The 23,407-nt window shown below is 48.5% G+C and overlaps 3 protein-coding genes and 2 non-coding genes across 6 annotated transcripts; 2 read left to right on the top strand and 3 right to left on the bottom strand.

The window, feature by feature from the left end:
• Nucleotides 1-1,077: 1,077 nt before the first annotated feature.
• Nucleotides 1,078-4,566, top strand: LOC117861107 (probable polyamine transporter At1g31830). 2 transcript variants are annotated; one of them, XM_034744595.2, is made up of 2 exons: nt 1,078-1,321; nt 2,842-4,566. In XM_034744595.2, the coding sequence occupies exons 1-2, from the start codon at nt 1,319-1,321 to the stop codon at nt 4,318-4,320; spliced, it is 1,482 nt and encodes a 493-aa protein (XP_034600486.1). In that variant the 5' UTR covers nt 1,078-1,318; the 3' UTR covers nt 4,321-4,566. The 2 variants fall into 2 exon arrangements, with proteins under 2 accessions (XP_034600486.1, XP_034600487.1); XM_034744596.2 differs by lacking the exon at nt 1,078-1,321 and adding an exon at nt 1,447-1,936.
• A 3,832-nt stretch (nt 4,567-8,398) lies between these two features.
• LOC117861106 (small ribosomal subunit protein uS3x) lies at nt 8,399-10,780 on the bottom strand. The gene is made up of 5 exons (XM_034744593.2): nt 10,621-10,780; nt 10,216-10,535; nt 9,121-9,175; nt 8,899-9,030; nt 8,399-8,779 (listed from the first exon to the last, which is right to left on the bottom strand). Exons 1-5 carry the CDS (start codon nt 10,648-10,650, stop codon nt 8,630-8,632), a joined length of 687 nt encoding a protein of 228 aa, XP_034600484.1. The 5' UTR covers nt 10,651-10,780; the 3' UTR covers nt 8,399-8,629.
• Nucleotides 9,418-9,580, bottom strand: LOC117862278 (small nucleolar RNA snoR143). The gene has a single exon (XR_004641934.1). It is a non-coding gene; the product is annotated as a small nucleolar RNA snoR143 (small nucleolar RNA).
• On the bottom strand, nt 9,785-9,954 carry LOC117862279 (small nucleolar RNA snoR143). Its single transcript, XR_004641935.1, has one exon. It is a non-coding gene; the product is annotated as a small nucleolar RNA snoR143 (small nucleolar RNA).
• A 9,323-nt stretch (nt 10,781-20,103) lies between the features above and the next one.
• LOC117860627 (MOB kinase activator-like 1A) lies at nt 20,104-23,365 on the top strand. The gene is made up of 7 exons (XM_034743975.2): nt 20,104-20,291; nt 20,762-20,810; nt 21,842-21,950; nt 22,137-22,230; nt 22,466-22,599; nt 22,710-22,873; nt 22,993-23,365. The coding sequence occupies exons 1-7, from the start codon at nt 20,269-20,271 to the stop codon at nt 23,065-23,067; spliced, it is 648 nt and encodes a 215-aa protein (XP_034599866.1). The 5' UTR covers nt 20,104-20,268; the 3' UTR covers nt 23,068-23,365.
• The last annotated feature ends 42 nt before the right edge of the window (nt 23,366-23,407 follow it).

Below are 23,407 nucleotides of genomic sequence, written 5' to 3'. Positions count from 1 at the left end.
ATAATCTACACAAGTTTCACATCTAAAATTCAATTTTTAGATCTGAAACTTGTGTCGATTATTTCAGCAACTAAATGGCTCTAAATGAATACAGTTTGAACTATAAAGTTGTAAATCTCATCGAGGACTACAATTTTCATATAAAGCTTATTTCTTTCTGAGCTCATATGAATTAGTTATCATTTTTTAAAAGTGTGCTACCCAATTTTAGATCTAAAAATTGAATTTTAGATCTGAAACTTGCATCGATTATTTGAGCACCAATATATCATTAAATAAAAAAAAGTTTTAACTACAAAATTATAGATCTCGTTGAGATCTACAAGTTTTATATAAAGTTTATCTCCATCCAAGTTGATATGAATTAGTTATGTTTTTTTGAAAGTGTGTTGCGGAGGGATGACCCGTTGTCGCCGGCCCAACCGGCGGTAAGGTCCTTCCGCCGGTTGGGTCGGCAACTCTAGTTTTGCAATTTTTTCATCAACTATATATTTCTGCAAAATAGAAAAAAAATATATAAAAATAAAAAAATTCGCGTGACGTGGCTCGTGCGCGGACCATGCACGCTCCCACGCGGCCCACGTGCGACAGATTCTTGCTCCGGGCGCTGTGCCTATAACGGCACTGATAGAGAGGTTTCGTGCCTACTCCTACTGCTTTTTCCAAAAAAAAGAAAAGAGAATGAAATTTGGGAGCCCACAGCTTGCAAATTCCGCACCGTTTTATCTGTTTTTGGTTGCGCTGCGTCGCGTCTCACTTCCCCAACAGACCAAAACTAACCCAACACTCACCCTCCACTAATCGCCAAGTTACCAGCGTGAGAGACCTCAATCCCCCCCCAAAAAAGGAGATTACCAGCCTGAGACGCAGGAGACGACGTGTAATTCTTTCGCCTTCGCGTGGTCAGCAGCATGCCACGCCAGCATCCCCAAGTCCGACGCGGGTCGTGCCGTGCGCACGCGGGTCGCGTGCCCGAACATTTCGCGCTAAAACAAATAAAATAAAATAAAAGTCGCGTCTCCTATCCTGTCTGACTCGTGGGGCCAGGCTATACTACTCCCTTCCCCATCTGCTGCGCCCTGCTCCTCTGCCGCTGCTGGCTGCCTTCTTCTTCCGGGCCTCCGCCTCCGCCCCCGCCTCGCCGCCGTCGCTCTCTCTCTCTCACACACACAGACCTCCAGTAACTCGGCGTCCGTCCAGGGGAGAGGAGGGGGGAGGCGCGGGACAGGACGCGGACCCGCGCTCGCGCCGCCGGAGTGGGGACGGGGCGCGCGGAGATCCGCACTCCGAGCATGCGGGCCGGGGCCGGCCGCGGTAGATGGTGAGCGCGTCCATACTCCTACTCACCCCCCCCCCCCTCCCCCCCCTCTCTCTCTCTCTCCGATTCTGCTTCTAAGGAGTTGTGCTCACTCCGTTCCATGCCCAGTTCTGATCGCCTTGTTGCTTCCTCGATGGAGGCGAGTTGGTTAGTCTCCTGCGCGATTTACCTGCTGGCTGCTGAAACCGCGCTCCAATCCGGACGGGTGCTTCTCGGCTCCCGCTCCAGATCGTGCCTCCTCGAATCCGACCCCGATCGAGCTGCGTTGGATGATCCGCGCCGCCTCCTCCCCCAATCGAGCTCGCTACGATCCCAGCGCGACCCACCCGGTCGCCGGCGGCCACCTGATCCGTTCCGTGCCGTTTCCGCATATATTTCCTCACACAAGTCTGATTAGCAGATATGGCAGTGCTTCTTGCTTCAATGCTTAGCTTCCCTTCTGGATTCCACCTTGCGATGAGGAGAAGCAGTTGCGGTTCCACGCTTCTACCCCCCATGATTGCTGCAAAGTCAGCAGCCTTGATCCCATCCCAACTAAATTAAGCCTTCTGCTCCAAGTTTCTTCACATACCAGTTTGCCAAGTTGTGTGGTACGCTGTACACTTGTCCTAGTGAGATGTAAGCACAATATAAATTCCCCGTGCCATGTGGAAGTTGTGAAATAAACCTGGCCATTCATTGCTCTACTTATACTTATGATGGAATAGTAGAGATTCTTGGTTTCCCTAATTATTACTGATTTATAATTAGTGCATTGGTATGATCCTTATTAAGTGGACATGAAATTTTATTTACCATGATGTAGAGTCCCGTAGCATTTTACTTGAGTTCTCAAGACACTGTCACTTGATATTGCATACTAACTTCCCTTTTGTCACTGCCCTTTTTCATTCCGCTCTTTACCACAAATTTTAACACTGCAGCCTGCTTTTGTTTCTGGATATGGAAACCCATAACAGAATGACAACATAATTTCTTGAGCGTGCACTCGATGTTTCGATTGACCTTTGGCCTTCCGGATGTATAGAATTTGCTAGCACCCTTCAACTATGAAACAGTGAGCCCAAATATGATTGACACAATCTGATATCTCAAATCAAGCCTGTTAATACTAGGCCAAATCAACCACATTATTTCACACAGATTTTTTATCACTGTTTATCTTATATGGATTTTAGTACCACTGTTTATCTTAGATGGAATTTAGTACCAGTTTTTGTTCTATTGACTGAGCTTATTTTTTCTGCGGTCTCCAATTTTTATTTTATTTTATTTTCTTATGACTTCCACTCTCACTATTACTAGTGCCCCATTGTCCCCAGTAAACATACCATTCAAAACCTGATATTTCTAAGTATTGTATAATGTATAAAGAAGAAAATACTTGCATGTTAATACTGAAATGAAATGCATCGGTTTTTCCCCATATTATTACTTATGTTCATTATGTCCATCTTGCATGTTGAAACAAGCAACAACCTTATGCATTGCATATTACTGATTTTCTGGCTTTGCCATTGCAGAAATTGAGGAACACAGCAATAACACGAGCAAATTCAGCCTGTCTTCCAATGGGGGATCGTGTTGCAGTCAAGTACAATAGTGTCAATGAGGGCGAGGAGCGTAAGGGAGGCCATGGCATTCCCAAAGTTTCCATGGTCCCCCTCATCTTCCTCATATTCTATGAGGTTTCTGGGGGTCCCTTTGGGATTGAGGACAGTGTCAAGGCTGCTGGGCCACTGCTAGCAATTGCGGGTTTTCTTCTGTTTGCACTCATATGGAGCATTCCAGAAGCTCTAATCACTGCAGAGATGGGCACTATGTTCCCAGAGAATGGTGGTTATGTTGTCTGGGTCTCTTCTGCTCTTGGTCCCTTTTGGGGGTTTCAACAAGGTTGGGCGAAGTGGCTCAGTGGTGTCATTGATAATGCTCTATATCCGGTCCTCTTTCTTGACTATGTCAAGTCCAGTGTTCCAGCTCTTGGAGGTGGGCTACCAAGGACCTTGGCGGTGCTTATCCTCACAGTTGCACTTACATACATGAACTACAGAGGTCTGACCATAGTTGGCTGGGTGGCAGTCTTTCTTGGGGTGTTCTCCCTCCTCCCATTCTTTGTGATGGGATTGATAGCTATTCCCCGGATTGAACCTTCAAGGTGGCTTGAGATGGACTTGGGGAGTGTGAATTGGGGATTGTATCTGAACACACTGTTTTGGAACCTCAACTACTGGGATTCAATCAGTACATTGGCTGGAGAAGTCGAGAATCCAAAGAGGACCCTCCCGAGAGCTCTTTCTTATGCTCTAGTTCTAGTGGTGGGGGGATACCTGTACCCTCTGATCACTTGTACAGCAGCAATTCCAGTTGTTCGGGAGCACTGGTCAGATGGGTATTTTTCAGACATTGCAAGGATTCTCGGTGGTGTCTGGTTGCACTCATGGATTCAAGGAGCTGCTGCATTGTCCAACATGGGCAACTTCCTCACGGAAATGAGCAGCGATTCTTACCAGCTTCTTGGGATGGCCGAGCGCGGAATGCTCCCTGAATTCTTTGCCAAGAGATCTCGCTATGGAACCCCACTGATTGGCATCCTGTTCTCGGCCTTTGGTGTGATCCTGCTGTCCTGGATGAGCTTTCAGGAGATCGTTGCTGCTGAGAACTACCTCTACTGCTTCGGCATGATCCTAGAGTTCATTGCCTTCATCAAGCTGAGGATGACACATCCAGACACCTCTCGGCCCTACAAGATCCCTCTAGGCACCATTGGTGCTGTCCTGATGATCATCCCTCCTGCTCTCCTGATCGTGGTGGTGATGGCCCTCGCATCCTTCAAGGTGATGGCAGTAAGCATCATGGCAATGATCGTTGGGTTCGTGCTGCAGCCATGCCTGGTGTACGTGGAGAAACGGCGGTGGCTAAGGTTCTCCATCAGCGCAGACCTGCCTGATTTGCCAGATTCGCACGAAGCTACCAGCGATGATGCCGTTCCTCTCGTGTTCTGATCCACCTGTGCTATATTCTGGAGGTGTAGTTCCCAATCGAATCAGCCTAGGATGAAATGGAATACAATGGGATCCACGACTTGTATCTCCTGATGAGCTCCGAAGTTATTTGATCTTAGACCATCGTGTGTAATGCTGCATTCCACTGTCATCATGGTGTTATTGAATTACATGTTGGCATCAGCTGGAAATGTAAAGCCTGTGGTGGTAAATGGAGCTCCTAAACATGCATGTTGTTTCGTGTTCTGTCGTTTAGTTTGACCTTTACTATTGATAGATCCACGATAATGGTTTAACACGGGGATCTGAATCTGAACCTGGAAGGGTCCTTTTTCTTCTGGACAACATGCTATACTCTTGAGCTGCAGTTTGCGACCGTGGTTAGAGCAACTTCTGAAGTACCCAAAATATTCTTCCCTAGAACTACGTAAGAACTATGTATTGGGGCTCTTCCAAAAAAAATTCCTCAAAACATATCAATTCATAGCAGATCGTTAATAAATAACTTCCAATAGCTTCCAATATTTCAAAATAGGCCACGTCATCGTATTGGGGCCATTAGGACCCGTTGCTTTTTTTTCCCACCACCGCGGCGCCGATGACGAACCCTAGCGCGGGGTCGTGGATGTTGAGCGTGGCGACGGCGAAGACAAGCACCAATGCGGCGCAGAGCAGTGCGAACGTGAAGACGTGCACATACATGTTCCCCAATCCGCGCTTCATGTTCCACCCGAACACGCAGAACATGCACGTCAGGAACATCGCCGCCACTTACGGGTCGTCGACGAGGTCCAGCAGCCCGCCAGCCCACTCCGCCTTGGTGACTGCCGCTCTACCATTGTTGTACTGCGAGGAGGCGTTCACGACCGTAGACTCGTCCAGCACCGCCACGGTGTCCTCGTCATCGGTGAACGCCGGGAGCACGACCTTTCTGCTGAGCGGGCCGTAGACCATGTACAGGGTAGCGGCAACGGGAAGCCGAGACCGAGCGCCATACACAGGTTCACGGCCCAGTCTGGGCGCATCTTGCTGCTGAAGTTCCAGAAGAGGGCGCAATAGGTGTACTGTACTTTGCCCCTCGCCCTGCCGCTCGACCTCCGCACACGGGAAGGGCCGGGCGTGCGGGAATCGGGATTGGGGGAGGAACGCGAACGCTAAAATATACGCGGTGGCAGGCTATTTTTTAGCATCGCGAAAAAAATAGCGAAGGTTTGGGTGCACTGTTGGAGTTTGTTTTTTTTCTCTTTTTTCCTAAAAAAAGATATTGGGGGTAAGATTAGCAGCGTCTTGGAGTTGCTCGTAGTACTTGTGTATAATGCGTGGGTATACTGCTTGAGCCCCTTTGCCTGATTATATAGGTGTACATAGCTTGGAGGGCGAGTAACCTCTCCTAGAGATAGGTTATCCCGGAATTACAATCAATCCTAAACTAACCATATCCGGAGTTGCCTAATATACTTTAACATCCCCACAATCATAACGGGAGCACGCAGATGATGAGACTGGAGAATAAGCTGAGGAGCGGACATCCCCCGCAGTCGCAATCATCGATGCATCGCAGATATTGTGGCTGGAATGGAAGCTGAAGAGGCTTGTCAAGCAGATGGTAGCCCCTTAGTGCCAAAGTAACCGAGGTTGAGGTGGACGTGGTCGGAGCCGTGGAGAAGGGCACAGGTCCGAAGCGTGGCACCCAAATACACAAAATTAGCAACTTCTTGCTGACAGGTTCAGCAGGACGATGAGCCGACTGCGATGGTAGATGGTGAAGCTAAAGAGCACAAATGCATCTTTCTTCAGCAACATTGGTAGCAATGTCTGCGAGCGTGCGGCAATAGGCGCGAACGCAGATCGAGAGTCAGCATGATGAGGGCTAGCAGCTTGAAAAGATGGCGACACCGACGATGATGGCTTGACCACGAGCATCGCCGCTGCAACCTAGGAGGACGCAACGACAACCTCATCCTTAGGAGTGTCGACAATGAAGCGACGTCCTCAGGAGTGCTGACGATGAAGCGACGACCAACGTCAGGGCAACGCAAACCCAATTTTTGATGAAGAAAAATAGCAGCAACGAATCTGGTATAACTCCGGGTCACCTAGCAGATCCCCACCTTCCTCCCGTCGCTTCGGCTGGTCAGCCCAGCAGCACCGGAGACTCCACGCGGTAGGAAAGTGACGCATGGACTGGTGCCGTGACGCATGGACGGGTCATAGACGGGTGCCCAACGGGTGCCCAGTGACGCATGCGCTCTCGGGTTGGATCCTCTTTGCTAAAGTTCGGGTCACATCGAAGGAGGACTAATTAGCTTTTGGTATTAGGGTGACGTTGAATTTCGGAGGACTAATTAGCTTTTGGTATTAGGGTGACGTTGAATTTCGGATACTGAGCAGGAGGACTAAACGTGAGCTAATTATAAAACTAATTGTAGAACCCCTCTGTTAATTCGCGAGACGAATCTATTAAGCATAATTAATCCATCATTAGCAAATAGTTACTCTAGCACCACAATGTCAAGTAATGGACTAATTAGCCTTAATAGATTCGTCTCGCGAATTAGACTCCATCTATGCAATTAGTTTTGTAATTAGCCTATGTTTAATACTCCTAATTAGTATTCAAATATCCGATGTGACAGGTGCTAAACTTTAGCAGGGGTATCCAAACACCCCCTTACGCTAAAGTTCGGGTTTGGTTCCTGCATTTCGGGTCACATCGAATGTTTGATGTTAATTAGAAATATTAAATATAAGTTAATGATAAAAATAATTATATAAATCAAAGTTAATTTGTGAAATGAATCTATTAAGTCTAATCAATCCATAATTAGCACATGTTTACTGCAGAATCACATGTGCTAATTATCGAAGGCTTAATGGATTCCTCTCGCGAATTAGCCCTTATTTATGCAATTATTTTTGTCATCAGCATATGTGTAATACTCCTAGTTAGTATCAAACATCCAATGTGACCCAAGCGAAACTTTAGTCAAGGATCCGAACACCCCTAACCCCTATATAACTCAATTGTGGGATGTCCTCTCGCAAGTAAGCCCTGTTGCGATGCAGATGGCAGCAACCGTCTCCAACCAGCTCTTCGCCCTCTCCATGGAGATTCGGATGAAGGATTCCTCGTCCATTCCACCATGGGCACCGTTGCTCCCGGCGCTGCTGGCATCTCTGCTCCAAGCCATGGTGATCCGGCCCCTCTTCGTCATCACACACCATTGGTTCGGCCTCCTCGTCACCAAGCTTGAGGAGACCTGCCCATCCATCATCTGGTTCTCGGCGTCACCCCTGAACCCAAGAGGGCTCCAGGTGCTGAACCAGGTGGCATCCGAGGTGATCCGCGTCCTTCTGTCGGAGCAGACGTCGCTGTGGGTGGTGTACCTGCTGGCGCCGCACCTGTTCGACGTCAAGTTCAAACTCAAGGTGGAGGTCGGGATGCTCCGGGTGACCCTTCTCCTCCTGCTCAGGAACATGGCGCGGCTGCTTCTTCGGCTTGCCACAGTCATGTCGGCGCTCATGGAGAACTTCGGCCGAGTGCACTAGCCTCCAAACCCAGTCCCAAGCAAGCGTGACTAGCACACAGGTGAGTCAGGAGTCCAGACTGCAGAGTACTGTATACAAGTATATTTCCAACTGTATGTACGTAAGACCATGTGCCAGATCCTAATTTCTACTGCAAAATTTTGTTATTTGAATTTAAGAATAAGAATTTTGTTCTTCAGGGAGAATATGTTTGTACGCTATGTGACACAGTAATATAGAACTTTGCATTCGGTTCATAAGGATGAATTTACTTCCAGTGTTTACGAGGATGAACGCGTGCTATACAAAATCTGTGTTCATGTTCGTGCGCCAGCCAGCCAGAAAGAAGCTATCAGACTATCAAACGCGCTAAATGCTGTGAACGGCATAAAAGGAAAAGTCACTACGACCAGCTTAAAGTAAACAAAAAACTAATGGGCATCTAGGGATCCAGACGCTCAAAACAATTACATACACAACCAAATTTTCTGCATGAGACAGGAACGAAAGACTTCTGTCAGAGCATATCGAACAGGAACAGCACAAGGAATAGACGCACACCAGAGCAACGAGAATAAGGAACAATAATTTCGCATCCAGTACATATCACGGTAGCTTGTCTCGGCAAAACTTAGCTTAAACAAAAGTAACACGGGACCAATACATAGCCTCTGTCCACAAAGCTTAAGGTAACCAAGTGTCTTCGCATTGCCCTTATCATAAGATAGAAACCTAGCTAGGACTGCTCAAACTGCATTTTCAAAGGACTCTGTTGGGAGCTTTAGACCTCAGGGACCAGGACCGGAGGGCGCAGCTCATCCTCCTCCTTGGGGGCGTGGATGGTCACCAGGTCCGGCAGAGGGGTGATCGGACCAAGCTTGCCCTTCGGGTCCCAGTCAAGCATAATCTTCACCTTGATGCCAAGAACACCCTGCACAGCACCACACATTAACAACATGTCAGATAAACCACTGAACAAATTGACCAGCACTCTAAAATGACACTGTCTGACAAGACAATTAACACAGATAGCAAGCATCAAACACAAACCTGTCTGAGAAGGACGTGTCTGACAGCAGAGTCAATGTACTCGTTCACTGGCTGACCAGAGGAGATCATGTAGCCATCCTTGAACTTCATGGACTTGGCTCTTTGGGCCCTGAGCTTTCCACTCACGATCACCTACACGGGAATGCATAGAACTTTAGCACTACATTCACCAAGTATCAGAAAAATGATCATATTTGCATTGAAGTACACAACAACACTCACCTCACAACCCTTGGCACCACTCTCCATAACAAAGCGAAGAACACCGTAGCAAGCCCTGCCAAGTAAACAAGCGTGTTAGTATGTATTAAATATAAGTACAATATAACGCAAGGAAAGAAATCCAGGCATACTTCACACAGATTAAGAAGCATCATAAAAATTAATGACCCTTCATCATTATATTAAAACAACATTTCATAAACCACAACAAGCACAGAACTAGCTATTCATACTACCCAACATAGTAGATAACAAGATTAACACAATAAAGGAAATGATTAACACTCATGTAATAAAGAATGTGAGATAGAATTAGTAGACAAACAGCAGAAAGAATGTTCATCTGTGGATCTATCTCTCAACGGTTGTCTGGCCGCCGCTACTACAAGAGCAGCATTTCCTCTGTGCACCAGCTTAACTTCCCACCATCATAAAAGAAAGCAGGACACAACTAATACAGGTGCAAAAATGAAGAATTATACTGTTAATATATGAATCCTAGACACTAACAGATCACAATAAATGATGCAACTGATTCTGTCACAAGGGTTAGACAAAAAAAATCAAAATTGTAAAATTACTTATAGCACACTTCAAGACTATTTAAATTTAAACAAGTCAATTAAGTTGCAGTACAACTTCTGAACTATCAACAGTGATCAATTAATGTGAGACAGATTTAGTAGACAAACAACAGGAGATGAGTCGTTTATCTGTGGATCTGTCTCAACGGTTGTCTGGCCGCCGCTGCTTCAAGGAGCAGCATTTCCTTTCTGCACCAGTACAATATCCCACCAACAAGGACTGAAGGCAGAACATAAATCACTAGTGCATAATTCTACTCCTCACAAACCCACTAGCAATTCCAAATAAAATACAAACAACTTCGGAATAGTTCACCTTACTACAATTTCTTAAATTAAGCATCGTCAGCAAAGATCTCATTAGCAGAAGCACAATATTCAAAACGTCGTGAACCATCTATATCAAATTCAGCGCATCATCATATACAAACTACATATCTACCAAGAGCATACAAATCCGTAAAATACACAGCTAGCAGGTATCATGGAAAGGGATTGCATCGTGCTATACCTGCGGACGGCGAGGCCTCCGAGAAGCTTGTAGCGGAGGGACTCAGCCTGCGCGATGGCGCAGAGACCGCGGTTGACGACCTTCTCGGCGTAGAGCTCGACACCGTTCTCGGGGAAGTTGAACCGCTTCTGGACGACGGAGGTGAGCTCCCTGATCCTGCGGCCCTTCTCGCCGAGCACGTTCTGGGTGCGCGTGGCGCGGATGATGATCTCCGTGCGCATCGGGGTGACGCGCACCTCCACGCCGGAGTAGCCGTCCTCCGCGAGCTCCCGCGTCAGCATCTCGTTCAGCTCCGCGTAGAACACACCATCGCTGACGAACTGCACACACAATCACCCTTGTCAGATCCATCGATGCGAGGGGGCAAAGGGAGGGTGGAGTTAGGGTTAGGAGGAGCTCGTGTACCTTCTTCTTCTTGCTGATCTGGGTCGCCATGGTTGATGGAGGAAGAGGAGGCGCTCGCTGCGGCGGCGGCGAGCGGTGGGGAGCGCTAGGGTTTTCGGCGAGTGGAACGGGAGGGAAGTGGCGGCGCGAGAGGAGGGGGCGAAGGGGGAGGAGGGTTTTTATAGGTGGGGCGCCGGGGTAGGGTTTGGTCGCGTTCGAGAGAGGGATGGATGATGGCTGCGTGGAGAGGACTGGGTGGGCTGCTCAGGCCCATATTTTGTTGGTGGGCTCATTCTTCGAGCTTGAGATATGGAGAGTGACTGTGGGCTTTTCGTTTTGGGCTGAGATGGGCTTAGTAGTGTCATGCGAAGAAACACACTATTTATTTGGTCTGTTATTAAATTATTAGCCCATGCAAGTGAAACCTTTTCTTTTTCTACAGCCAGATTACGCCATGCCAAATAATAGTGGCTGAAATTTAGTGCGGCAAAGCTTGGACAAATTTGGACTCAAATAAAAAAACTGATGCAATGTTGAAATCCATACTTCGGTCTTTCAAACACTCCTTCAAAAAGAAGACTTGTTAGATCATTCTCCACACTAACTGACGTATTTCTTAAAAATATAGTATAAAAAATGAGAATTTCGAGGCCACATGTCTAACCAAGATAACTGACGTGTTTCTTAAAAATATAGTATAAAAAATGAGAATTTCGAGCATGACGTGTTCATAGGCCACATTCATGCGTCCCTTAGAGCAGGTCCAATGTAGGCATACATGGTGGCTTTCGAACATAAAATTTGACTCTATGCAGATACAAAGTTTTGAGGTCACCGAATGCATAAAAAAACAACGCCACCTTTTTACTGCCTTGTACCTGGTACTCTCTTTTTTTTTCTACCTCCCACCTCACCTGCCATGAAGCACCGGTGACTTTTTACAGAAGTCCATCTCACAATCTGCAAGCTACTACTTTAATTTCATCTTGGCATCCGAACCTAGTGGCATTTGAGGCTACCAGCTCCATCATCACGTTGAGCCTGGCCCTGCAAGAGCATCTTCGGTTGTCTCCTTTTTCCCAATCCAACTACCATATCGGGAGAGTTGATAAGAAAATAGTGCTCTAGCAGTCTTTCTTTACCTTTTTTCTTTTCCCAATAACTATTGCAACAAACCAATAATTCACCCCAACTCTTGAGGAATTGTGACTCTCCCAATACGGTAGTTGGATTGGGATGAGATTATTGGGAGATTGCAAAAGCAACTCTCTCAATAACAGTGAAAGTGATATTAGGACATCTCTATTAACTACTTATTGAAAAATATTTATTGGAGACTGCCGGAGATTCTCTAAGGAACTATACTAGCTTTAGATATACCACAATAGGGACCATGCTATCCTTTTATTATCTGTTTTCTCAAAATTCTTAAGCTCGTGCCTATAAGTCCTTAGATGTGTGGCTATAAGTCCTTAGATGTCTATCCAATGGCCCGCCACTCTTTTTCTTGCTTTGGACAAAAATGCATTGCTGGTTGTGCCTCCTCCTTGATCAAAGCAAAGCAAGCCTCCTCCGTCTCTATATTGGGTCCATGTCGTCCTCCCTCCATCTCTTCGCCATGCTAACTGCTTCATTTTTCTCGCCCACACCATGAACCTACTCATTGGTGATCTTCCATCACCATGGATACCGTTACTCACATGTGCGTCGTTGATGGTGAAGCTTTCCATCCTCTAGAAACTCTTGTTAAACCTAATGTCAAGCCTTATGTTCTCTCAACCTTGAAACCTAACTTTACACCATTGAAAAATAAGATGACTATAACGTAAGCATATTAGTTACCCCATAGCTCATCTTAGGTGGTCTCAGTAGGACTTTCGATGATGTATGGCATGTTTGGTTCCCGACCATAACTTGCCACGACTAAAGTTAGGTGCGCTATCGATGTTTTGGTTGGTGTTTGTTTCATTATTTGAGTTAGGCTCGCCACAGCTTGAAGAGGCACTCGCCACAGTTTTTCACGTCGAGTGTGTGGCGTGCTTTTTCCCCGCCACGGAAACCTATGGCGCGCCACAGCGCCTAGAAATTCTCGCGTATGATTGAAGTTACCTTCCCTTCTCTATTTTTTCTTGTCCACCAACTACCATTCTCCACCGCGCCATGGTTGCCGCCGGCTACAAAAAGCGCCACCGCGGTAGCACTCATCTTGCGCGACGAGCTGCGCCCTCCTCCGACGGTGTTGACCCTCACGCACCGGCGGTGGCCGCCCACGGTAGGCCGGCAGTAGCCTAGCGGAAATCGGTCGCCGCGCCTCGGTCACTCGCGGTAGTGGCTAAGCGGAGAAATCGGCCGCCAGCAGTGGCTGAGCGGTCAGGTGAGCAACCGCTGCTTAGGCTGTCCGCACTCATCATACTCTATCTCCATACTCTAAAAGGAATATTCTATCCTAGTCATCGAGATTCTCTCCTCTATACCAATTTCTCTCGCACCCATATAACTCTATATCTCATACTCTATACCAACTGCCATATATTTTATTCAACCATCTCCAACTATATCTCTTCTCTTTCTCACCTCTCTCTCTCTCACACGCCCCCTCCTCCCTCCCCCTCCCTCCCAACGCCGCCCCCTCCCCTCCATCTCCCACCATCGCCACCCCCTTCCCTCCCTCTCCCTCCATCGTCGCCACCGCCTCCCTCTCCCGCCACCTCCTCCTCCCTCCCGACGCCGCCCCCTCGCCCTCCCTCCCTACATCGCCGCCCCCTCCCCTCCCTCTCCCGCCATCACTGCTGTCGCCTTCCAATCCTCCTGACATCGCCGCCTCCCTCCCCCTGACTACCTCATCTCCCTCTGGCGGAGGCGACGACGACAAGATTCGGCCTTGGTGCGGTTCCCCCTCTCCCTATCCCTCTCCCCCTCTCACCCCCTCTGCAGGAGGTGGTTCCGAGTGGAGGAACGAGGGCGCGGTGGTTGGGGCTGGCGGCGGCGGGAGGAAGGTAGCGTACGCCCTGGTAACCCGCTGGAAATAGCAGAAGGGTGCCGGTCCGCTTGCTCCCAATACCGCGGTGCAGCATATTTTATGCTACCGTGGTACAGGAGGAACGGGTAGCGTTCCCCAGTGCGGGCAGCCTTAATATCCTGCAGTCCGGCGGCCCTCTCCTTGATTTCTCTCTAATCAATGCTCGATTTGACCTTTGATTTGTGGCTGTGAGATCATTCACTCAAATTTGTTCCTTCTTTAATTAATTTGCATGAGAATAAATCAAGGGTGCGGCTGTGAGAAGTGTTGATTTTGTCAAGCTTATCTAGGTTCAAGGTGACTTCCGTTCTGATTTATTTTCTTTAGGTGAAGAGCTTGGTAAAATCAGAAAAATCTTTTTACCAGATTTTTATGACATCTATCCAAACAGCAGTCATAGAAAATTTACCTAACATTAGGTATGAACTATATCTTGCCATGCAGCCCGCAGCCCGAGAGCCCGGCACGGAGCACGTTTTTTTAGCCCGTACCTAACCCGGCCCGGCCCGTAATTCTTCGGACTCGGGCTGGCCCGGCCCGCAGCATCGTGCCGGGCGTGGACCGTCTCCTCGGCCCGACGGGCGGCATGGCCCGGCACGAAAATGATTTCCAGCCCGTTGCCGGCCCGTCAAACGAGTAGCGGCCCAGCAGGCCGGCCCAGCAACGGTCGGAAGGGGGGCGTATATAAGCCCTCGCGGCCGGCGACGCCCCCCCTTCGCAAACCCTACCCCCATTTCCCCTCCGCCCGCCGCCTCCTCGTCTCCTCCGCTGCGTGCCTGCGCTCGCGCTCCAGCCTCCAGGCTCCTCGCGACCTCGCCTCCTCAGCTCCTCCTGTCCCGGCGAGTCGGCGACGGCCGACGGCGACCGGCGCGCCGCCTCCTCGCCTCGACTCCTCCCGTCCTCCGCTCCCGCCTCCCGGCTCCCGGCTCACCTCCTGACCGCCTGCCGCCTGCCTGCCTCCCTGGTGCCTTCTGCCTTGCCGGCTTGCCACCGGCACCGGCGCACCGCCTCCTCGCCTCGACTCCTCCGTTCCCCGCTCCTTTACTCCTCCCGTCCCACCTCCCTGGATCTGGATCTACATCTAGATCCTCCTGATCCTTAGATCTAGATCCTCCGGATCCTTAGATCTAGATCCTCCTGATCCTTAGATCTAGATCCTCCGGATCCTTAGATCTAGATCCTCCTGATCCTCTTCTTGTTCTCCTGATCTTATTCCTGTCGTCCTCTCCAGCCCGGGCTGAGCCGCTGAGGCGTCGCAGGTATGTACATGAGTAGATCCCCCTGATCCATTTCTTGTTCTCCTGATGTAGATCCTCCTGATCGTGTTCTTGTTGTCCTGATCCTCTTCTTGCAGGTAACTGTCTTCTTCTCCTGCTCCGGGCTCCGGCGTCGCAGGTATCCATCGCCCCGTTGGGTGCCGCGCGCCGTTGAGTGACGGAGCGGTTGAGGCCTGAGACAGTGAGACCTGAGGGACGCCCCGGCCCCCGGCTGCCGCTTGCCCCAGGAGGTCGTCGTGATGGACGAGAACTACACCATCAACGACGACCTAAGGGCCTGTGGCCTGCCAGGTAACATCTTGCTGATCCTCTTCTTGTTCTTGTTCTCCTGATCATCTTCTTGTTCCTGTCTTCCTGATCCTCTTCTTGTTCCTGTCTTCCTGTTCCTCTTCTTGTTCTGTTCTACCAGGCGACGATGAGGACGACGTGGCTGCCAGAGCCGTGCCACTCGTCGGTAGCTCTGCTGCTCCCGTCAATGTGGATGCTGCCGGTGCCGGAGGTACCATTCCACCTTCTACCCCATCTTATACCCCATCTTCTACCCCAACTACATCAACGGGCACCAGTGTCCGCAAGGGGAAGCGGCGGTCTGCTGCCTGGAATGACTTTGAGGAGTTGTTCCAGGAGGGCGCCAACGGGAAGAAGGTAAGGTACGCTGCCAAGTGCCGTCATTGCTCTCACATTCTTACTGGCCGGTCTTGTGCTGGTACTGGCCATTTGCTCCGGCACCAGAAGATGTGCTTGGCTAAACAAAACCATTCTTCTCTTGTTCAGTCGCAACTGCAATTCCATTCTGATGGCTCAATTATTAATTGGGAATACAAGCCCGATCTTGCTCGCAAAGAATTGTGCCGGTTGATTGCTAGACTTAATCTTCCCCTAGGCTTTGGTGAGACAGAGGCATTTATGGAGTACATCCAGCGTGCTCATAACCCTCGTTTTGCTAAAGTTTCTAGACAGACCACTTCTAGAGATCTTGCCAAGTTCTTTGCCGAGCGTCGTCTTTCTCTTGTTGATACTTTGAAGTCTCATGTTTCTTCTGTTTGTCTTACTTCTGATATTTGGTCAGGGAATGCCAAGGAGGACTACCTTAGTGTTGTTGCACATTTTGTTTCTGCTGATTGGGAATTAGAGAAGAGAGTCATTGCTCTTAGGTTGATTGATTGCTCCCATTCTGGTGTTAACATTGCTGAGCGTATTGAACAAGTTGTTTCTGAGTTTGGTTTACAGGATAAAATTTTCTCTATCACACTTGACAATGCTTCTGCTAATACTTCTGCCATGTCCACACTTATTCCCAAATTTGTTGGTTATCTAGGTCCAGATCCTGAACCTCTTGATTCTGATTCTGATAAAGCACTTGTTGGTCTTTTGCATCAACGTTGTGCATGTCATATTATCAATCTCATAGTCAAGTCTGGTTTGAAGAGGATCAAGGCTTATCTTGAGGCTTTTAGGACTGCAATCTCTTTTTTGAACTCTTCTAATCAACGCATTGCAGCTTTCCATAACTTCTGCATTCTCAAGGGGGTACGCCCTCGTAAGTTTGGTTTAGATATGGATGTGAGATGAAATTCTACATATCTCATGCTCAAACATCTACTACCATATAAGAATGTCTTTTCTGTCTTTATTTCTGCACATTATGTGCACAATAGCCAGCCACTTCTGACTGAAAACCATTGGGTAATTGCTGAGAAAATTTTGCTTTTCCTTGAAATGTTTTATGATTCCACTGTTGCTTTATCTGGTGTTTACTATCCTACAAGTCCTTTGATGTTGCATCATATTATTGAGATTGCTGGCCATTTGCATGGTCAAGATTCTGATCCATTGCTCAGAAATATTGTTGTTCCTATGAAGCTTAAGTTTCTCAAGTATTGGCAGAACATACCTCTGTTGTATTCCTTTGCATTCATTTTGGATCCTAGAGCCAAGGTGAGAGGTTTTCATAATGTTCTCCAACTTCTTTCTCAGACAGTTGGTGTTGATTACTCTTCTTATTTCACTGAGGTAAGAACTCAATTACATAAGTTGTTTGACAAGTATGAAAACAAGTTTGGTGCAGTTCGATCGCAAAGGCTCGCTCAACCTTCAGCTGCTACTGGTAAGAAAAGAACAGCATGAGGTAAGATCTTTGGTGGTCCTGGTACATGTGGTTCTCCTGTTCTTTCATCTACACCTCCTATATCTCCTGCTTCAGAGCTGTCATCCTACTTGGACAGTGATACTATTTCTTGCTATGATGATGACTTCAACATACTTAGTTGGTGGCATGAGCACAAGCTATCCTATCCTATTTTGTCCATACTTGCTAAAGATGTTATGTCTGTTCCAGTTTCCACTGTTTCTTCGGAATCTTGTTTTAGTCTAACTGGCAGGGTGATTGAGGAGCGGCGCCGACGGTTGCTGCCTGAGACGGTGGAGATGCTGACCTGCCTCAAGGATTGGGAGTTGGGAGATGCAAGAGCCCAACATGATGTTGAGAAGGAGGTCAATGAACTGGAGGAAACTTACAAAAGCCCCTACCCAGACATGGATGAAGCCAAGCTAGTCAGTAAGTACAACTCATTACTCATCTTGTTCATTTGTTAAATACTTTGAATTGCAAACACTAATGAACTAATGCTGTTGCCTGTTGGCCTATTGCCCTGTTGTGCTTGTGCACCTCTAGGCCTACCCCAGGACCAGGAGCAAGCTGAAGCCTGTTGCCTGTTGGACTGCCTGTTGGACTTGGAGACTTGGAGACTTGGAGACTTGACTTTGAATGCCTGTTGGAGCTTGGCCAGTTGCCCAGTTGTTCATTAGATGTTAATATGTTTTGTGTCTGTCAGTCTCTGTGTGTGTCTCAAACTCTTTGTAATGTTGAATTGAAACAATGAGCTGGCTGTACTCTTTTTCCCTTCCTAGGGTTTTCTCACAAGGGTGAGTTTTTACCTAGGAAGGTTTTTAATGAGGCAGCCAACACTTGATCACACAGATCAAGTGTTAAACAGCTCTAATAATTCCATGTGATGAATGTCTGTGATTTTGTGATTGTGTCTGTGATTTTGTGATTGTGTGTTGTGTCTGTGATTCCATGTTAACAGCTCAAATGAATTGTGATTGTGTCTGTGTCTGTGATTTTGTGATTTTGTGATTGTGTGTTGTGTTGTGTCGAATATGGGCTGTGGGCTGGCCCGACCCGTAAAAAAGGACGGGCCCTTCGGGCCGGCCCGGCACGAAAAAGACCTCACGGGCCCGTGCATGGGCCGCCCCTACGGCCTGTGGGCTGGCCCGGCCCGGCACGAGGGTGTTATCGTGACGGGCCAGGCCCGGCACGAAAACGAACGGGCCATGCCGGGCCCGTGCCGGACCGGGCCGGGCGGCCCGAATGGACATCTATAGTATGAACCAATTAGTCTAATTTTACCACGGAATATGGTAAGCCACAGTGTGGTAAACACGGCGTGACAAAATGTGGCCGGCAACCAAACATGCCTATAAAGCAGTGAGAAAGGTGGTTGAAATAAGTAATTGTGTTATTCCTCAAGACAATATAATCAAAATTCGACATTGAAGTATAGAAAGTAATGAAGTACTCCCTCCGTTCCAAATTGTAGGTCGTTTTGGCTTTTCTAGGCGCATAGTTTTTGTTATGCACTTAGATATAATGTATGTCTAGATGTATAATAATATATAGAGTAAAGTCCACTTTTGGCCATCCAACTTTTGGCTTAGTTTGGTTTCGACCATCGAACCGCAAAATCAGGAATCATTGACCATGCAACTATCAAAACCGTTCATATTTGGCCATCAAGCTATTTTGGTGGATGATTTTGGCGACGTGGATGCCACGTGGCGATGGGCCTACCCTCTTCTCTCCTCTCTCTTTCTTTTCTCCTATCCCTCTCTTCTCACCACTACGTCGGCCGCCGTCCTCCCCCGCACCTCACCTGCGCTGGCTGCCGCCCTCCTCCCACACCGGCCGCCGCCGTCCCTCTCCTCCCAATCTGCTCCCACGCAGGCACCCCCACCCCTTGACGTCGCCTCTCCCATCTCATCACCACCTCCATCTCTAGCGGCGGTGACGCCAGCTCGTGGGTGGGGGCACAAGCGGCGGCCGCAGAGGCGGAGGGCTACGGCGGCCAGGGGGGCGGGGGGGGGGGGGGGGAGGAGAGCACAGGGTGGAGGAGCTCACCTACGATCGATTTGAGGTGTTAGACGGGGTCGGGGATGGCCGGAAGGTGCTCGTCGGCGTTGAGGCTTGGCAGCAGCGCAAAGCCATGGGCCGATGCGAGATTCGAAATCCCCGGCCTGGTGGTCACTGGCGCTCGTTGACGAGGGGTTGGGGAGGTCGAGCATGAGGTAGGGGAGGGGCGGGTGGTGGCTATTTGACGGAGACGGCCGGAGCTCGGCATATTTGGCCGGCGGCCGTGGACCGCTGTGGGGTGCACGGGTGGATGGTGGCCAGAGTATTTGGCCGATGCAGGTGCTCGGCTCGATGGAGAAGAATGGCGGAGGAAGAAGAGCAGATGGGAGGCGCAGGGGGGGTCGACGTGGGGGGAGAGCGGGCGTAGGTAAGGCGCGGGGGAGGGCGGCAGCCGGCGCAGGGGTGAGAGGAGAGGGATAGGAGAGAAGAGGTGATGATAAGTGGGCCCATCGCCATGTGGCGTCCACGTCACCAAAACCACCCACTAAAACAGTCTGATGACCAAATATGAACGGTTTTGATACTTGGGTGCTTAATTATTCTTGATTTTGCGGTTCGACGATCAAAACCAACTGAGCCGAAAGTTGAATGGCCAAAAATAAATATATGGATTTAGAAAAGCTAAAACCACTTTTTAAAACGACGTATAGCCAAGCTCCTTGAAACGATTACAGTCGACATAAAGCAAAATTCGAAGCAGGGAAAACAGTGGCCCATCATGCGGTGCACCCGTGCACGACTGCGCTACAGTTGTGCTGGATAGCGCGTAGTGCACGTTGCAGCGGCCGCGGTTTGCGCGACGCAACGCAAACCCAGATAGATCTTGATCTGACCCGGGAATCTCCGGGGTGGGCCCGCCGGACCCGGCGCATCATGGATGCCAGCCAGGCCGCCGCCCCCGCCCGCCGTCCGTCCACCCAATCCGACGGCCCTCCTGCCGCCTCCGCCCCGCGCCGCGCCGGCCCACGCGGGGCCTCTGACGGGCGAGCCCCGAGCCAAATCATTTCACCTGGCTCGCTCGCTGGCTCGCTCTGCCCCGCAGCGCAGGTCGCAGTCCCCCCACCGCCCTCGGTCTCTTCGTCCTCGCAGCGGCGAAGCAGCAGGCAGCTCCAGCCGTCGCCGTCTCCGCTGCTCGGCCCCGCACCGGATCGAGGGAAGGAGGCAGCGGACCAGGAGGAGGGATGAGTCTCTTCGGGCTCGGACGGTGAGCGCCCGCGATCCCGATCGAATTCCTCTCTTATGCTGTGTCCCTCTCCGCTCTGCTTTCCCCTCTTCCGCTGTTCCTGGAATTGGGGCACTTGATTCCTGGTCCGGTGAGCTCGGGAGGGTGAGATCCAGCGCCGCCGCTGCTGGAATTGGTATCCGGCGCGGGGGTTTGCGCAAGGGGGAGTTCCGCTGCTTGATCCGTAGTTCTAGCTAGGTGCTGCTTTGTTCTGACGGCCCCCAATTAGTATCGCCGTACCGCGGTCGCCGCATCGGACCTGTTGCTGTCCTCAATTCCCTTTCCGCGGGTTTGATTTCTGTTTTTTCGCGACAAAAATACTCTCGAGCTTCAGATCATGCTGAGTTTGCTCGGCTCTGTTATCTGCTTCATCCACGCGCTACTCTGAGATTCTACTTTTTTTTTTTGCCTTCTGATGCAATCATCCTAAGTAGTTCAGTTGTTTTATGCAGGAACCAGAAGACATTCCGTCCCAAGAAGAGCGCTCCATCAGGCAGCAAGGTAAGGATTTCGGCTCTATGGTTCCCACATTAGGTAGTTAGGTACCAGCAACAACTAATTGTACCTGTGCCATTGCTTGGCTAGCCACATAGCATGCAAAGTGTGTTTCATGGATGGTGGGCGTTGCCTTACTGCTCTGGGCCGATAATCAGAATTTGATGTCACCGGGGGGGTGATCATGCGTGATAGCTTGGGTAAGCGCTGCTGTTGCAATTGCTAGGAGCATGACTGAATACGCGAGCAATGTTTGTAGGTGTCTCTGATGTCTGTCTCTCTGTTGCCATTTCTGGGGTGTTTCCCATTTTAAATGCTACATCCAGGCTTTTGATCAGTTGTCGTGAACTATCTAGGGAGCATGCGGGATCTGCTTGTCATTCAAAATGTATGCAATAGAGCTAATGCAATCGGTTGTTTAGAATTTTGGGCTAACTTCAGGAATATGGATTGCTCAATCAGAGTCATCTGGAAGTAGGCAAGCTTTAAGTTATCTGTTTCTACTTCTGATTTTCTGTTTCCAGCCATGCCCATAACGATAGGGCATCTTGCTTGATTGACGATTTTGTTGGTTCTAGTTCTCACTGATTGCTGTTTATAGCTGAACATTAATTCAGATAAGTGAAAAACATTTCAGCACATTTCATGATTCTCCCAAAACACTTTGTACTGATTACTGAACATTTTGACACACTACTACCAGTAGTCCCTTTATTCCACATCATATGCCAATTAAATACATTACATAACATTTTCATTGAAGGGTTTCATAAATGATGCTGTCCCACATCTATCATTGTTTTTGTTAGAAAATGAATGCAAGTGCAAACCCATGCAAGAGTAGTTATTTCTAGCACATTCAGTGTTTAGTACATGTCAGTGGCCCTTAAATCACCTCTAATGAACAAACTTCCAGGTCTGCCTCCATACTTGCAGAGCTTGCATGTTATACGTGCCACTCAAAAATAATGCACAAATGCTAAGCCATAATTACACCTTACATAATACATAAGTTGACCTTTCCTTTCTGTCTGCAGGGAGCACAGCTCCGGAAGCACATAGATGCCACTCTCGGCAGTGGAAACCTTAGGGAAGCTGTGAGGCTGCCTCCTGGAGAAGACATTAATGAATGGCTTGCTGTGAATAGTAATGTCCTTCCCTTTCTTTTTTAACTTTACTTGCACTTGCACGCTTCATTTGCTCTTTTTTTTTGGGAATTGTTGAATGCAGCAGTGGCCTGGGATTAGTGCTGGATCATGTACCACTTTCTGATGTTTCAAAAACTCAGTTGTTTCATTGAAGCTAACAAGTCTATTTTGCATTGCATTGCAGCTGTGGATTTCTTTAACCAGGTTAATCTGCTGTTTGGAACACTCACTGAATTCTGCACACCTGAGAGCTGCCCGACAATGACTGCAGGCCCAAAGTAAGCCTTTCTGTAAATTTTTTCTCTTGAGTTGTCAAATTAAGAAAAGGTGAAACAACTGTCCAAAAAGTTTATCAGTGACTAGTCTGTTCGCACGATTGCAATTAAGAAAAGTATTTTGTTCTGTAACTACACCGATTTTAAATTGGTGCCCATAACCACCTGATGCATTTTCTCCAGAATTTGTTAAATGTTTAGGTCATATCATGACTGAATGAACTTGAGTTTTACGCAGGTATGAGTACAGATGGGCTGATGGTGTACAGATAAAGAAACCCATAGAGGTAGCAGCACCAAAATATGTGGAGTATCTAATGGATTGGATTGAAGGCCAACTTGATGATGAATCCATATTTCCTCAAAAACTTGGTATGATACTTTTCTCTTGGATTTGTGGCACACTCTCAGTTTCTTATGAACACATGATATTGGAGCAATCGAGCATGTTGTCTGATGGATTTTGCTTCCCCTTTGTCAAGGCACGCCGTTCCCGCCAAACTTCAAGGAAGTAGTAAAGACAATATTCAAGCGCCTGTTCCGCGTTTATGCCCACATATATCACTCTCACTTTCAGAAGATTGTCAGCCTCAAGGAGGAGGCTCATCTTAACACCTGCTTCAAGCACTTCATTCTGTTCACAAATGTAGGTCTCATCATTACTCACAGCTGTGCTGTTGGCTTCCAGTTGCATGCTTACTTTCCTGGCTGATGTGTCGAAAGCAAAGCGGCATCAAAACTTACATGCCTTTGCCTCTGATGCAGGAGTTTGGCCTGATTGACAAAAAGGAATTGGCTCCACTCCAGGAGCTTATCGAATCCATCATCGTTCCTTACTGAGAAGAACACTCGGCAGCACTAAAATGGATCTGGAGCTCTCAATGCTGATGGCTGAGATATTAGTCTATTTGTGACAATACTTCACTGGCATAGAGCTTATTGTTCCAGTTATATTAGACATAAAAAAGGAGACTTGACATTGCTAATGCTATATTTGCGTGCACCCGTGTTTTCTCCTCTGATTCTATATTGGCCATGTAAGTGTGCCTGTTAGATCGTATCAGCGGCGCGTTGTGCTAAGAAAGAAAACACAAAACAGTTTGGTCCAATCAAGTGAATGCATGCAGTGTTTGTTCTACTGAGGGGGTGTTTGGATACCACGTGCTAAATTTTAGCAGTG

Source organism: Setaria viridis, chromosome 6 (genome assembly GCF_005286985.2).
Source record: "Setaria viridis chromosome 6, Setaria_viridis_v4.0, whole genome shotgun sequence".
NCBI lineage: Eukaryota > Viridiplantae > Streptophyta > Magnoliopsida > Poales > Poaceae > Setaria > Setaria viridis.
This window is presented reverse-complemented; position numbering and strand designations above follow the sequence as displayed.

What these genes read in the sequence shown, in the direction of transcription:
- LOC117861106 (XM_034744593.2), bottom strand. Translation starts at nt 10,650, where the DNA reads ATGGCGACCCAGATCAGCAAGAAGAAGAAG. An exon ending in AGATCAGCAAGAAGAAGAAG is followed by an intron (nt 10,536 to 10,620) that starts GTACACGAGCTC and finishes TTGTGTGTGCAG; the next exon opens with TTCGTCAGCGATGGTGTGTT. An exon ending in GGAGGCCTCGCCGTCCGCAG is followed by an intron (nt 9,176 to 10,215) that starts GTATAGCACGAT and finishes TTTACTTGGCAG; the next exon opens with GGCTTGCTACGGTGTTCTTC.
- LOC117860627 (XM_034743975.2), top strand. Translation starts at nt 20,269, where the DNA reads ATGAGTCTCTTCGGGCTCGGACG. An exon ending in TGAATGGCTTGCTGTGAATA is followed by an intron (nt 21,951 to 22,136) that starts GTAATGTCCTTC and finishes ATTGCATTGCAG; the next exon opens with CTGTGGATTTCTTTAACCAG. An exon ending in ACTTCATTCTGTTCACAAAT is followed by an intron (nt 22,874 to 22,992) that starts GTAGGTCTCATC and finishes CCTCTGATGCAG; the next exon opens with GAGTTTGGCCTGATTGACAA.